Raw genomic sequence first — 15,689 nt, forward strand, 5'->3', positions numbered from 1 at the left:
TGCTTTTGTCTTCTACTCTGGTATCTTCTCTCATCTGCTCTACTTTCCAAAAGATCACACACTCTTCATCAATCAGCCTCCAAACACTGATCATTAGTCGGATCAGACACCTGAGCCCTGAGCCCTGACCCCTGACCCTGGAGGGTCATCAGGTCTCCTGCTCTGTATTTACCTCTGTATTTACTGGTTCAGTAATGAAACACATGTGAGTGGTGTTACCATAGGGGTGTTACACAGGCTTCTGGTAATTATACAATGCAACCTTCAGTCATGGGCTGGTTCCCGCACTGTGGGCTGACTACGGATATTTCAGCAGGCTAACTAAGCTATAAGCTGACGGTCGTAAAAGCTACCAGGTTACAATCTAACTATCCAACAAGTTACCAGGCTTTAAACTACCTGGCAAATCAGCTGCCTACAAGTCCACAGCTTTCTGACTACACGGTTAACAAGCTAACTGGATAGCTTCTGTATTGTCTAATTGAGGAGTGAGGACATCATCCAACAAGAGGCCAAACAGACGCTACAGATAAAAGCTCAAATGCATGTTTCATGTGTAGATGTAAAAGCTTCAAAATAAACCTGACAAGTGACTGAGTACAGTAACTATGTGTGTACTGGGAGAATGACCTGTGTGCATGTATGGTTGTTTAATCCTACATTAACCCCTATCTCTCTTACAAGTGTACACACACACACACTGAGTGATCACACACATTTCAGAAACTCCCTGTTGAATCATTCCTATCGACGAGTGCTTGGTTTCCCTTAGCAACACATTATCGACGAAGAGAACACATTGGCCCAGGATCTGCAGCAATCATGCTCATATACACTCTGTAGTTAAATGACTAATTAAATGACTAGTAAATGACCAGGCAAGTTAAAGGCAGGAGAATACACTAATACCATAGTCGGTGGTATACTGGATGGAAGTTATGCTTTAGTTGCATTAGGAGTTAAGATATGGATGTGATTCCAAGATTGTAATATTTTCAGCACTATCAAACTCGTAAACGTTATTGTACTGTAAAGGTTTACAACAGACACCTATTTTACAAGCATCCTTACACCACAAGTTGCAAAGTCCAGTGCCCAGCTCAAGCACTGCTCTCCTGTTTCCTTCTCCTCTCCTTCCCCTTCCTTCCCTCTCCTGTGTACGATATAATGCAATAAATTAACCAATGAATGTCTATCGGTCAATCAATCTTGTTCCTCTCACCCCCCCCCCCCCTGCCTAGGTCCATCATGTTCCTTGCTAACCTCCTGGTCCTCATGGTCCTGCTGCTACCTCAATCCTCTGGTCTCCAGAGAGGAGCCAGCGCCGGCCAAACCCACGGCGGGCTCCTCTCCTCGGGCACGCTTCCCTCCTTGTCCCTGGAGCCCAGTCCGGAGCCGGGTCTGGAGCCCAGTCCGGAGCCGGGTCTGGAGCCCAGTCCGGAGCCGGGTCTGGAGCCCACCGTGGCCCAGACCATCCAGAACCTCCTGCTGAGCCGCCTGGGTCTGCCCAGCCAGCCACGGGCCCTGTCTGGGGCCGCAGTGCCCCAGTACCTGCTGGACTTGTACCGGTTCCACTCGGAGGAGTACCATCTGCTGGACGACCCGGACTTCAGCTTCCCATCCCTGCACGTCCAACAGGCCAACACCGTACGCAGCTTCACACACACTGGTGAGAGATTCACACACACACAAGCACATACAGACAGTCTATACATGATGGTGTAGATTTGGCTTGAACATTGGTGGGGAAAGATATTGTCTATCATCCTACATCCGTGCTGTGCCGCATACATTTTTTTTTAATGGTCTTTTGACATTGGTGGGGACATGTTCCTGCTGTCCGCCCCTGAGCACATGAACACACCCTCGGTGTAGAACTATTTCAATTTTGAGTTAGGCTGTGTGTTATATTTTCTTGGTCGCAGGGGTATATTACAGGCAGTAATCTCAGCTCTACTGGCAAACTATTCCCTTTGGAATCTGTCTTGTGTTTGATAAGAATTTCCAGGATGTTCGAAAGCGTGTGTGTGTGTGTGTGTGCGTGTGTGCGCGCATGCGTGAGTGTGGACAGGAGCTTATCTATCTGTTTATGGCACTCAATGTGTCTGACAGTGTAGTCTGAGGGTCATTTTTTCAGTGTCTCTTTTGACACGTTGAGATTACAAAGATTGGTACTTTTCTAGGCATTGTCTGTCTCACTCTCTCTTCTCTCCCTACTTTTCTCGTCCTCTCCTTCTCCTACTCCCATCCTTAATGGTTCTCTCCTCCTGTTGTAGATTCCAGTGGTCCTTCCCTGGCCCAGGAAGAGAAGAGGTCTTCACCAGACGACCTCCACAGGGTCCACATTTCCTTCAACGTCTCGTCCATTCCCCAAGATGAGAGGCTGCTCTCTGCCGAGCTCCGGCTGCTCCAAGGTGCCTCCTCCCTGGGCCCGGGGTCCCATCGCATCAGCCTGTACCTGGAAGACCATGGTAGCCCAGAGCCTACCCTGTTGGAGTCCAGATTATTGGGCTCTAGCTCCAGGCCCCGGGGCAACTGGGAGGCCTTCAGCCTCACAGCGCAGCTCCTCCAGGGGACCCTCGCTCGGACAGGCAGCCTGGGGTTCCTCCTGGAGGTTACCCCAGAGGGTAACACCACCCAGCTTCCTTCCTCCAGTCCTGGGGGCCCTGGCCCCCACAGGGAGGGCCACCTGAGGCTCCGCAGGTCCCTGGGGCAGGATGAGTACAGCTGGGCACGAGAGAGACCCCTGTTGGTGACTTACAGCCATGATGGCCGGGGGGGGCCTCTAGCTGCTCATAGCAGGAGGACCCCTCACAGGGGAGGCACGGCAAGAGGGAGAAAGGGTGCCAGAGAGAGGTCCAGGAGTGGAAGCAAAGACCAGGAGTGGCGAGGCAGGGGGCGAGGAGACCGGGAGATGGATCAGGACAGGGAGTCCAACCCGGGCTGGGGTGGAGGCGAGGGCATCTGGGGTGAGCGAGGGCGTGTGAAGCGCAACGGCGGCCGCGCAGCAAAGCTGAAACGCCTCTCCCGTGCCCGCTGCCGGCGCCACCCTCTCTACGTGGACTTCAAGGACGTGGGCTGGGACAAGTGGATAGTGGCGCCCAGCGGCTACGATGCCTACTTCTGCCTGGGCGAGTGTCGCTTCCCGCTGGCCGACCACATGAACTCGTCGAGTCACGCCATGGTGCAGACACTGGTGAACTCGGTGAACGGGGCGGTGCCCAAGGCATGCTGCGTGCCCACCTCCCTCAGCCCAATCGCCCTGCTCTACCTGGACAGGCAGGACCACGTGGTGCTGAAGAACTACCAGGATATGGTGGTGGAGGGGTGTGGCTGCCGGTAGCCGGTGTGGGGAAGAGAAAGCGAGGTAGAGTGGGAGTGGGGGGTGGCTTGAGAAAGGAGATAGCAGAAAAGGGGATGTGGGTGAAGGGGTTTGGCTGTCGGTAGCATTGGAGGAGGGAGAGAGGCGAAGAGAAGGTGGAGGGAGAGACAAAATGGAGGGAAAGAGAGGAGAGAGGGAGAACTGGAATGGAGACCCAAAGCTATATGGAGGTGGGAGAGACAATAGAGGAGGGATGGGTGGATGAAAAAGCTTGCATAGAGAGAATATTGGCCTAAACCGAAATTCACTATGATGAGATGGCTGTGGGTACCATCAATGACAGGAGCCAGGAAGAGAGGGACAGAGAAGAAACAGGAGCAGAAAAAGTGAGGAGGGAGTAAAAGAAAGAGAGAAAGAAGAAATTAGTAAATTGGATGAAGGGGGGACGGAAGGAAAGTAGACAATGACATCACTCCAAGCTACATTCTAAGAGCTCTGAATAGAAGAACAAGTAAACAGGAAAAGGAACGAGGATAAACAGGAAGTAAACAGGAAGAGGAGTGAGTGTACGCAGAGATAGCACTCATTCTGACGTAAACCCTGCCCGAACGTTCTGGCGCAACAGCCTAGCTTCATCCACACAGCATCCCTCAAGCCCTGTCTGAGATGTCACACATCATATCCTGCATCCAGGACCATTTCTGTGTCTCCATCTCTAACTTCATCTGCAGGACCATTTTGTGGCAGAGGACGTGCTGTCAGAGACCAGAGGAACTGGTGAGAGACAGTTTATAGACTTTTGGTAAACAGGTTGGTTCAAGAGGACCAAAAAGGACAGTTTGGTCAGGTGTGTCTGACAGTGACTGTGTGGGGGATGGGCAAATAGGCCTGTCCTGTCCTCTGAATGGTCAGATCCCTAGGCCATCATGGATCTAGCCCAGAACTTTAAGTGTGTAGGATCAAATGAGTTTCTTTGGCAACTGAACTACTAAGGGACAAGATGGACATTGTTGTTGTTTGGACGATGGAGAAAGCTAACTAGGGCTTGCTGACACAGACCTGGACTGGAGACTTCTGAAGTCTCCAGAAGTGAGACAGACAGACAGATACACACACTCTGACAGACAGACATTCAAATAAATTGACAAACAGGTTGCGTAGTCCAAGCTCAATGTCATGAGTTATTTAAAACCACAAGAATAATACATCATTATGCTATTGTTTAATTGTACAACTACTATTATTATTTAAAGAGTGAATCTTTTTGTACATTTATTTTGCAGAGAAAAATTATTGTCAAGTAATCATTGTCATTAAACATAATTCCTCTAAATGGTAAAATCTAACTTAAAAGACACATAATGTATTTAAATAGCAACCACATATGGTGTATTTAATCTTGAAAATCCAATATTTAAGATGTGCACTCTACAAAACCCACATTTACCGTATATTACAAGCAGAACTTGCTGTAGCCTGTGTACAGTAGCTTTGGTACAGCAGGATGTTCTGGTGGCTTTACTCCTATACTTACGGTCATTGTGTTACAGTAACCTCACTGCTCAACATTCTAAAGCTGCTGTCGTATTATGCTCAACACATGCAAACCTCCAAGCCCTCAGTGGGATGTGTGTGTGTGTGTGTGTGTGTGTGTGTGTGTGTGTGTGTGTGTGTGTGTGTGTGTGTGTGTGTGTGTGTGTGTGTGTGTGTGTGTGTGTGTGTGTGTGTCTGTGTGTGTGTGTTGGAATGTAATGTACTGATCCTGAACTGTGTAACACCTAAGATGACCCCTTTAAAAGCCTGCATGTCCAAGACCCTCACCCCGTCTCCCCTCTGATTAACACACCTGTTTGTTGCTAGCCAGTGCCTTCATGTCAGGATCTCTGCTTTTAGTCTACCCGAGTGTTAAGTATCTAGTCATTTTGTGTTCCAAGTGTGTTGTATTTTCCCTCTAAATGGAAGCATTTAAACGCCAGTCTGTAAAAATGTTTGACATTGTCTGAAGACATGGTTGTATCTGGATTAAACAGAGACCAAGCACCTCGCTGTTGTCTGACTTGTCTTTCAGATATAAATAACTTCCTGGTTGCTCTTAACTACAAATTCAAAACATTTCCTGGTTGTGGTGTGATTGGACCATCGTGGGTCATCTGCATCAGTGATGGGCACACACTTTGTGAGAGCAGTGGGCTTACTAGGAAAACTGCCTGGCGACGCTACCTCAGAGCATTGTTTATACATCATCATGGTTTTTACAGTTTATGGCTTGGGTGATATTGCAAGGGCAGAGGGAGGGACAAGTAGGTCTGTCTCATCCAGCCATTGGTTAGAATCCCTGGACTTCACGGTTAGCTCTTTACCTAGACCAATAGGCTGTCTCTATCCATGTCCAGGATGGAGGAAGGAAGTTGGAGCTTCCTCATTCCCTCGACTAATCTTGATTGGCTGTGAGATAGGGAGTAACCTTCATACTAAATTGCCCATATACACGCACTGATTTACTGGTGTTTACGCACTGGTGTTTCAGATCTGCAAAGTTACATGAAGCATCAAATGTAATATGAATCACACACCTCAAATACTTTGAGTCAGGCTTATGTACCTTATATGATACAGATATGTTCAACACTGTTACTTTATGTTTGTAAAAGAGTGAAACTAAATTGAAACTAGAGAGGGTACAATTTCTGGGGAAATTGTAGGGTGTGCTTGCTTGCGTCGGTTGCACAGGGATCCGTTTTTGAATGAAATTTTTACAACTGATTTCTGTATATTTTATATGAAAATGCATACTTATTATTTATAAAGATTAAATAGATTTAAAAGCATTTTTTTTTTTGCTGCTCATTTACAACTGAAAATACGAGTGAAGTGTAGAATGAAATAGATGTCTTCTCATTTCCCCTGCAAGAGGCAGCCTCATCGTTGAATCAAAACGAATAAATTTGGCAGACCGGTGTAAAAATTGACCTAATCTCTATGACTTAAACGTCATTTTAAGTTTTTCCCTTCTCGTGATATTTTCAGGCATGTAGCCTACTCATTGCATTCATTCATGAATAAAGAACCCCCTTTGAAGATTATTCTACGACGTTACCCGGCAGTAGAAGATGGAATCGCGATTCAAACAGTACCATCTGCTAACTGAATATGCCCCCAAAATAAGCTTGACATTTATTTAGTGGAAAAACGCTCATTCATAAAAAGCTCACTGGTAGCGATCATTGTCAGTAACAACGCAAAATGCGATATAGCCCTGTGTGGAGAAGCTGCCCCGGTAAATTCTACTACTGTACAGTACAGTACTAGACTACTGCTGTGTTCGTCTTGGTAGCGATTGCGTTGGTTGAATTCGATTTAACGTTCCGTTGTACGGTTTAGGCTGAAATTAATTATTTTCATGAACAGATTGACAAAGTTAGTAGTTCAAGTTAGTAGTCAGATAGTTTCACCTATTGAAAGACTTTTGATTTAAGTAAGGGGAGTGCCGAACATGTTCTGTCGCCGTTTGACTTCCTACAGCTGTGTAGATGTTTTTGTAGTGTGTCTCGCGTAGGCTACAGCGTTGCAGTGAGCAACACTGGTTTGAAACCACAGGTAATGATAATTTCACCAACAAATCGTTTACTTGTAACGTCAAAATAAATACTACAACGAAAATGTATTTGTGAGAAATGTTTATTTTAACGATTGAAAACAGATGCATCATAGACCACTGTAGTGTGTGTTGCCCGGGCAACAGAGGCTAATGTCATGCTAATGCTTCAGTGAAATAGTAGACTACCGTTTCCGAAAGTAGATGTGGGCCTACTTCCTCCTAATAATATCAGCTAATATTGTACATTTCACAATTGTGTTTCACATCACAAAGTAAAATGAGTAAATAGTTATCACCCTGGCCTCTTTGCTTGTGGCGTTTCTGCAGCTGCCTTGCAGTAAAGCTATAGTTAGCCTAGCTATCCCCCAAGTTAACAGATGCGAAACGAATGTTCTGCTACAGGTAGTCACGCGTGTTTTCGTGACGTTAGTGACGTAGTGACGTTAGTAACGTCAGTGACTGTGGCTAGCAAATTAGCCACCGTTAGCTTCACTTTTCGCCACAAAAACTTAACTTTAGCCTAAACCATGCAACGGAACGTAAATAAAAATACAAGCAACTCGATCGCTACCAAGACGAAACTTTTGACACCTAGGTTGTCTATGTAGGCCAAATATTGACAAAGATTTAGGGGGGCAAAAATAAATAATAATAATAAATATATATGTGAGAGAACAAAGGTCTCGCCGAAGGCTTGAGCACACCCAACTAGACAAAAGAAGTACTTACAGCGAGGCACAAAACAGTCTCACAGGGACAAGAGAGAGAGAGAGAGAGAAGGAGAGAGAGAGAGAGAGAGAGAGAGAGAGAGAGAGAGAGAGAGAGAGAGAGAGAGATAAGGAGAGCTCCTCTCCTCCTCTCCCTGCTGGACCCACAGTCACCACATCAGTTCACACTCAACCCTGCTCCACAGCCTCTACAGCACATGTGTTTCTGATCGGCAGTAATTACGCCGGAGAGAGGAAGAAAGAGGGGGAGAGAAGGAAAGTGAGAGGAAAGGAGAAAAAGAGAGGGGGGAAGGAAAGAAGAAGAAAGAGACAGAGAAGGAAAGAGAGGGAGTGCGCTACTGCAGTGAGGAGATCAGCATCAGTCATGCCGTCGGGCCATGGCAGGTCATTCCTCACGTCGTGAACGCGGGGGTCAAACCAACTCAACAGCTTCCCTGACCCCCGCATTCCTGTCTGTTGAAAGAACCCCCCCACACACCCTAGCGCCCTCTGCTCCAGATGGGCCGGCTCGCTGCTAGTGGGAGATGGTGTGAAACCCACTGGCGGACTGCTCCATCCAGAGAGGGGCGGGGGGGGAGGGGGGGGGAGGGGGGGGGGTTGACCCTGCTCTCCTGCCTGTCGGAGGCTGGACGGGATCCAGAGATCTCGGTCTGCAGCTGGACCAGACCTACTCCCTAGCACAGACCTGCTCCCTGCCTGTCAACAGCCTACAGCCACTACAGGAGCACTGTGTGTGTGTGTGTGTGTGTGTGTGTGTGTTTGTGTGTGTGTGTACTTAGATAGCACAGTCCTGCCCCATAATAACAAGTAGATTACCTTTACATATGAGAATACCTTGGTTTCTCTATACCCTCCCTCACCCCGCCTCACCCCAAACCCACCTTGTACCCTAGCCTGCCTCCCTAATCAATCACATTTCTCACTCTTTCCCCATTTTCAACCCTCTACCTCATCCTCCCACCTCCTCACCCCTACCTCACCCCCTGCCTCACCAATTTCTCCTAAATCTATTCCTCAGCCCTTGTCTCACCCCTCATCGAGCCCTCCCAACTCATCCTTTAGCACAATCACGATCATCAATCCCTCACAATGCCCTTATACCCTCTCCCCCATATCCCTCCCCCACTCTTTTTCTACCTCCCTCTCTCCCCAGGTGTGGGGTTATGACCACATGGGGTGTGTGTGTATCTACTGGGTGGAGTAGAGAGATAAACCTGGTGGGACCAGGATATGGCCAGCTTATCTTGTCAGGTGTGCAGAGATGAGAAGGGATGAGAACACATGCACACACAAACACACAAACACACACTTCAAGCCATGGGCCCGCACCTCAAACCAGGTGGCTGGGTTTATCAGTGATGGAGGCCAGAAAGACTGGAGGGGTGATCCATGACATATCCCCCCAGAGCCTCTCTCCCGCAGACAGGAGATAGCTAATAGCTGCAGCAGGCTTTCAGAGAACCACACGCCCGGAGGAGAGACCTGCTTCAGCAGACCTACTGAAAGTGGTACAGCTTCAGTCACAAGCCTGTGGAATCTTTGGACAGACATTTAAAATTCTAATATGGTTTGGAGCTGGTTGGTTAACAGGTTCCAGTTAGAAATAGAAAATATACAGTTTATCTGCATTACAAAATCAGTGCCCCTGTGACAACAAGCTTGCACCCTTGGTCCTCCCTAAGGACTGAAATTATTATTAATTAATACATTTTTGCAATTATGTTCTTTTGCAAGAAACCATAGAATACAGTTGATGTGACTGATAAGTATTATGTAATGCAACTAGAAAATTAAAGGGATATGCAAATAATTTGTGGAATAATTGTATTTTGTTATTAAAACATGTTATTTTGCCTGTTAATGCCGCAATGCAGTGAAGAAAACTGTATGACAACAATAATGTTCAATGTAACTGGCCCCTTTATCAGTAAAACTGGCCCCAGCATGCCCCCCCCCCCCCCCCCCCAGAAATGTTATAGAACCACCACTGAGCCGTGTTACCAAGCTAGCTAGCTGACCACTGCAAGCGCCTTTCAAAACATTACGAGCCAACTCTAATTAACTCATAGCTGTCAATATGTCACCATCTAGCTCATTGTGTGACATGGACAGACAGCCACAGCTCTGACTCTACGATGCCGCTGCACAAGGTTTATTTGGTACACAGCTACACCTGTTACAGCACTGTAGCTGGCTGGTCCGATGCATTATATCATACATCACAAAACACCTGGTTTGTGCATCGGTGTAGTTACAGTTGTGGTGATCATTAGAATTTCCTCTTAAGAGGCTTTTATTCACCACAACGTTTTTGTTGAAAATGTAGGGCTCAGTCTATAAACACTCGAATTATGTTCATGAATTGGCCTGAAATGTATAGAATGTGCCCCTAGGGTTTTTCTGGTTTCGTTTTAAAAGTAGACTTCATGGAAATGAAGTTAAGCGTTTTATGTATGGACCTGCCAATCTTCCCACCCACCCACACACAGAGCCATGCTGGGCCCTGGGTGCTGAGGGTCTGGGGCTGACTGCCTGGATCTGGGCGCCTGGGGCTGGGTGCTGTCAGTCACTCTGTCAGTCAGTCAACTCACCAACCCACCATTCTCCACGGTACAGCCCACCCACCACTTATATCCGAAAACACACGCACACACTCACGCACATACATACAAACACAGTTGGTCGGGGGGGGGGTGCATATTGCACACACTCCCACGACGTATAACAACTATTTTTTTTACTAAACATTCTCTGCCTCAGCCAATATCATCCACTGTCCCCCTGCACGCCTCCCCACCATCTGAGGGGGTAGGAAGGGGAACACACATGAGCCAAGCTGATACATACAGTACATCCCATGCCCCTTCACCCTGCGCTCCTAAATCTGCCGGGTGACCCTAACCCAGGTGTACACAACAAAGCCGCTTTGCCTGGCTTTAACTGTCGGGTCAGAAACATCTCCACTATGTGTCAGCACATCTAGAGGGCTCCTTTTCCTGCATCACGCCAGGTTTTCAATCATGGCTGCTGCCATATGTCCAGTATAGCATTGGAGGACACACATTTTCTCTCTCACACACCCACACATGCACCCTTTCATGGCTACATCATCTGTAAAGCATTGGATGACACACACAAACATCATCACACAGATACACACATACACACACACTATCATGGCTACCCCCATGTGTGCTGTGCACTCCCATATGCTACATATTGTCTGTTATGTGATCTTTGGATCGCCGTAGCAGCTGTGCGGGCCCAGCTCCCTGTTGGACAGGGACAGGGCGATGGTTCTGTGTGGAACTCAGAAAACAGATAGGGACCGTTTTAGGTTACCTCAGCAGGCTTCAAAGATGGACTGATGGAACAGAACCATAGATCCCTCAACCTCGGAGGGGAGATGAGGGTAGAGGAGAGGAGAGGAGAGGAGGGGAGTGGAGTGGATGGGACAGGAGAAGAGAGGGAAGAGAAGGGAAGAGAAAAGAAGGGAAGAATGGAGATGGAGCCAAGCAGGTGCAACTCGTCGGTGTGCCAGACTGACCAGAAGGAGCCCTGTCACGAGGACTGACCAAAAGGAGCCCTGTCACAGGACTGACCAGAAGGAGCCCTGTCACGAGGACTGACCAAAAGGAGCCCTGTCACAGGACTGACCAGAAGGAGCCCTGTCACGAGCAGGAAGACTCACCCGGATCTGGGGGCTGGAAGTGGAGCGGGCCGGAACAGAGCGGGACGCCAGCGTGTTCTGACGTGAGGGACGAAGGTGAGGGGGGATGAAAAGATGAAGGGGAAGGAGGGACGGAGGGATAGAGGAATGAGATTGTTGGAGCAAAAGTACAGTGTAGTTGGTGGGTTTTTTCATCCCTCAATCTCTATCTCTCCCTTCTTCCCCATCTCCCATTTCTTGTCCGTTTGTATCTCTCTCAAATCACATGTTGCCACGGAGACAAGGGACTGGATAACAACTTAGAAGAGACAGAGGGAGAGAGAGAGAGGGTTGGGGAGTAAGTGAGAAAATGTCCAACACTTTCATCCTCTCTCCATCTCTTCATTTAGCCCTCTCCACTCTTCCCTCCATCCCCTCCCAGCCCCCAAGTTGAAAAATGATGTTTTTACAGGTGTCTCACAATGTGGATGCTGTCCTCGCTCAACTGGAAATCACATTCAGTCCTCCACCCTCCCTCTCTCCATCCCTCCCTCTCTCTATCCCTCCATCCCCTCCTACCAGCTCCCAGTTAGCTTTCGCCACTCGATGCAGACATTTGGGGGACATATATCACTGGGATTGGGTGGGGGGGTGGTGGGTGGGTCTGGAAGGGAAGGTGAGGGGGTGTTCTGTAAGTGTGGTTTTTAATGAGCCAGTTGTTAATGATGAAGGCAGACATTGTCAGACTCTGCTGTCCTTTAAACTCAGAAGTCTAACTAGTCCCCAACCCCCCAGACAGTGAGGGAGGGAGACAAGGAGGGAGCACATTTCCTCATCCCTACTTTTACTATTACCGGTAGAGGAAGGTCCTGAATCATTGTTATACACAAGTTCCGAAATGGGAGGACGCAACAGGTCCACAGATTCAATCTATCTAAAAAGAAAGAAAGGAGGGAGGGAAGGAGAGAATAATTCAGTGATTAGGGAGAGAGAGGACTAGCGAGAGTGGAGAGGAGGACAGAGATAGGGAGAGATAAAAGCAAAGGGGGAGGGAAAGTTAGAGTGATACAAGAGAGCGGGCAGACAGCTGTTGGTCTGTTTACTTCAAGTATGTCGCTCTTCTCCAGATGTGAGGAGCGAGGGAGGGAAGGATGAGAGGAGGGAGGGAAGATAAGAGAGATGGAGGGAGAGAGGAGGACATGAACGAGGGAAGGGGCGAGGGTGAAAAATGGCGGTAGAGATGGAGGGGGAAAAGAGGCAGGGAGTTGGAGGACGACAAGAGTAAAGGATAGAAGGATGAAGGGAGTGGGAGTGGGAGAAGACCAGAAGCAAGGAAGGGAGTGAGGGAAAGAAGGGAGGGGTGTGTTAGGGGTTGGTTGCCAAGAAGGAATCATCATACAGTGTAGAATGTATTTTATGGTTTTCACATGTGATGTGCTACGTGGATAGGAGTAGGGGATAGCACAGCAGGCTCTGTTCTGTTTGACTCCCTGCTCACACACAAACACACTCACACAAACATGTATGTCTAGTTATGAACTGCAAGCCATTCACCTTGCTTCACACTGCCCCTGCTCCATCCCCACCACACACACCAGTACACATCTATTGTTTGTATCTCAGAAATGGGCCCCTAGTTCTCCTCCTTGCCAGCATTTGTGTGTGTGTGTGTGTGCTAGCATGTGTGTCCAACTTGTGCTTGTGTGCTAAGATGTGTGTGTTAGCATATGTGTGTGCTAGCATATGCAATATGTGTATGCTATATATGCTATTATGCATGTTCTGGGATGTGTGTGTGCTAGCCTGTGTGTGTGCCAGCAGGAGTGCAAGCATCGGTGTGTGTGTGTGATAGCATGTGTGTATGCTAGCGTGTTTTTTTACTAGCGTGTTTGTGCTAGCATGTGTGTGCTAGATTGTGTGAGTAAGGCAGCGTGTGTGTTCCGTTCCAGGAGGGTTTTCCCTGAGGACAGAGCGCTGCTGTTGAGGAGTGAGAATAGCTCCTGTACATTCACATCCGCTGTCGGACGGGGCTGTCACTATATTTCAATGTAGCTCCTGTATAACACTGAATTCCTTTTCCTCTCTGGCAAGACATGGAAGCAGAGAGGGAGGAAGGAGAAATGTAGAGTAGGGGGGCAGGAGGAAGGGGAGGGGAGAATGAAAGAGGGAGGGGGGTATATGATGAATTGCACTAGAGTGTGCCCTGAAACATATTTTGATATTTTTTAGTAGGAGAGGGTGATATGATTCCTGCTTGTGCTTTATGGTCAGCTTAAATGTATCGTTTTGGAAGTCTAGATCAGGGTAAACGAGACTAGCCCTCACGCACGAATAAAACAACTGAACAAGTAAAAAATGAGAGTTCATTGAATGTGATGGATGATCACCTGGGGTAACATTACACCAAAACAGAGGAAAACAACTCCCCACCCCCTCTCATTCCTCCTTCTCTGTCTTCTTTTTTCATAAGTCGGCTTTGTGTTTTGGTTGAGTGAGGTTATTTTTTATTGTGTTTTGTGTGCGTCAAGTGGGTCCCTTATTGCATTAGCATATGTGTGTGTCTGGGGCTGTGAGTGTGTGTGTCTGGAGGGTTGTGTGTGTGTGTGTGTGTGTGTGTGTGTGTGTGTGTGTGTGTGTGAGCAGGCTGATAACAGCAGGATGAATAACTACTGGCCCAACTCAAGGAGAGGGACATGATGCTCCTGAGAATCATTAACATGGACCGTAGCCCTGTCCTGGACTCAGCAAAACGTAGAGGAGGAAAGAGAGTAAAAAGAGAGGGAAGGAAAAGAGGAGGGGGGAGGTGGATGAGGAGGGAGAAGGGGAAAGGCCTGGCATTGAGATTAGATTAGCACTTTACAACATCTGTGAATTTGTCTGGACTGTGCTACCGCTTCCCCAAAGATCTGGGCCTGATTTCACATTCTCTTTCCTCTCCTCCTTGTTCCCTCCCTCATCCCCTCTTTTGTGGTTTCTCTGCTATGCTTTTCCTGCACTAGTCAGTGTGTAATTGTACTGAATAGAAAGCAAGGAGTCTGCAATAATAAGAGGGTTATAGAAGGTTCTTGAATCAATGTATAGCCTCACACACTGGTTTGGATCAAATGTACAACTTCACATTCAATGTCTTCAGCACCCACCTACCCAATTAATAAAAAGAATGGATGTATTTACTATCCAAGGCATCATATAGGGGTTATTCAAACCTGCAATCTCTTCATCTGCTGTCAAGTTCTCTACCACTGAGCTATATCCCAAAACGTTGATGTGTTTTCAATGCAGCAGCCTATTCATGCAGTATTGTTTATAGAAAGAAAACAGAAGGACTTGGTAAGTGCGTCCTGACACCACACAGCTCATATCGTTTACATGGCTCCCTATGGGTGTTACACCTTCAACGCTCCCCCTGCCAAATGGGTGTCACACTATCAGTACTCATGCTTGCCTTCTGGGTCACCTAGTTCCATCAGGCCCCATTTTTAAAAGTGTGTTGCATTCAACACCCACCCCAGGGCCATATATCCACATTTCTTTGAGGAACCCTCAAACATGGGTTTGTAGTGCTCCTTTCTTTGTTCCTCTGTAATTACAGAGTGGTTCCCAGCTCTGACTCAAAGGGGAGGATGGGTGGGACCGTGCGTTGACAAAACGATGGGACGGCTGATATACACCCTCTCATCTCCTCTGGTGGGCTGCTGGCCCTTAATTACTCTAACTGAGGTCCAGGCGCTGAGCAGTCAGGCTCTGAAGGGAGTGTATTGGAGAGCTAGCCCCAGCGCTAACGCCAGGTGCTAACAGCCAGTGCTAATGTGATGCACTGTCAGTGGGGCTGCACACTAACTCGCCCGTGCTATGCTGACACCCGAGGCCCAGCCCAGACCCAGGGGTCCCAGAGGTCAAAATGTTGGTGGGAATATAACCCAAGCCTGTAAAACTGGGCCAGTGTCAAAGCTTTGTTCTGTGAAACAAGGTGCCTCTCCTTTCCTCAGCTGTCCTCCATCTCTTTCTTCTATATCGCTCTTCTCATCTCCTTTACTTGATCTGTTCTTTTTCTCTACTATTTTATTTACTATTTTTTATCATTCCTTTTTACGTATCAACAACCCCTCTCAACTGGACCATGGAGAAATCAAATTTTTACGGAGCATATGTGTGGTTTTAGGACAACTATTTCCTAAACGATCAACATGAATATTTGACAGATTGGGTCAAGATCACAGTCTGGCAAACATATATATGTTTCTGTCCACTAGATAGTATTTCACTTTTCAATGGAAGACTCCTGCCAAAGCTTTACTCGTCTCCAAACTTATATATCAATGGTGAGATCAGGAAATATCACAAATCCTCAAGTGAAATTAAGCCTTCTAATGCAGTCCAGGCGCAGGAAAG

At 47.6% G+C, this 15,689-nt stretch overlaps 1 protein-coding gene across 2 annotated transcripts; it reads left to right on the forward strand.

Moving 5' to 3' along the window:
• The first annotated feature begins 1,242 nt into the window (after positions 1–1,242).
• On the forward strand, positions 1,243–5,362 carry bmp16 (bone morphogenetic protein 16). Of its 2 annotated transcripts, XM_062473077.1 has the most exons (3): positions 1,248–1,377; positions 1,426–1,669; positions 2,277–5,362. In XM_062473077.1, the coding sequence occupies exons 1-3, from the start codon at positions 1,249–1,251 to the stop codon at positions 3,341–3,343; spliced, it is 1,440 nt and encodes a 479-aa protein (XP_062329061.1). In that variant the 5' UTR covers position 1,248; the 3' UTR covers positions 3,344–5,362. The 2 variants fall into 2 exon arrangements, with proteins under 2 accessions (XP_062329060.1, XP_062329061.1); XM_062473076.1 differs by having other exon boundaries at positions 1,243–1,669.
• Positions 5,363–15,689: the final 10,327 nt, after the last annotated feature.

This window comes from Osmerus eperlanus, chromosome 11, assembly GCF_963692335.1.
Source record: "Osmerus eperlanus chromosome 11, fOsmEpe2.1, whole genome shotgun sequence".
NCBI classification, from domain to species: Eukaryota; Metazoa; Chordata; class Actinopteri; order Osmeriformes; family Osmeridae; genus Osmerus; species Osmerus eperlanus.

Excerpts from the sequence above, each read along its gene's own strand:
- bmp16 (XM_062473076.1), top strand. The coding sequence starts at position 1,249 with ATGTTCCTTGCTAACCTCCTGGTCCTCATGGTCCTGCTGCTACCTCAA. Across the intron at positions 1,670-2,276 it reads ACGCAGCTTCACACACACTG|ATTCCAGTGGTCCTTCCCTG; the intron begins GTGAGAGATTCA and ends CTCCTGTTGTAG.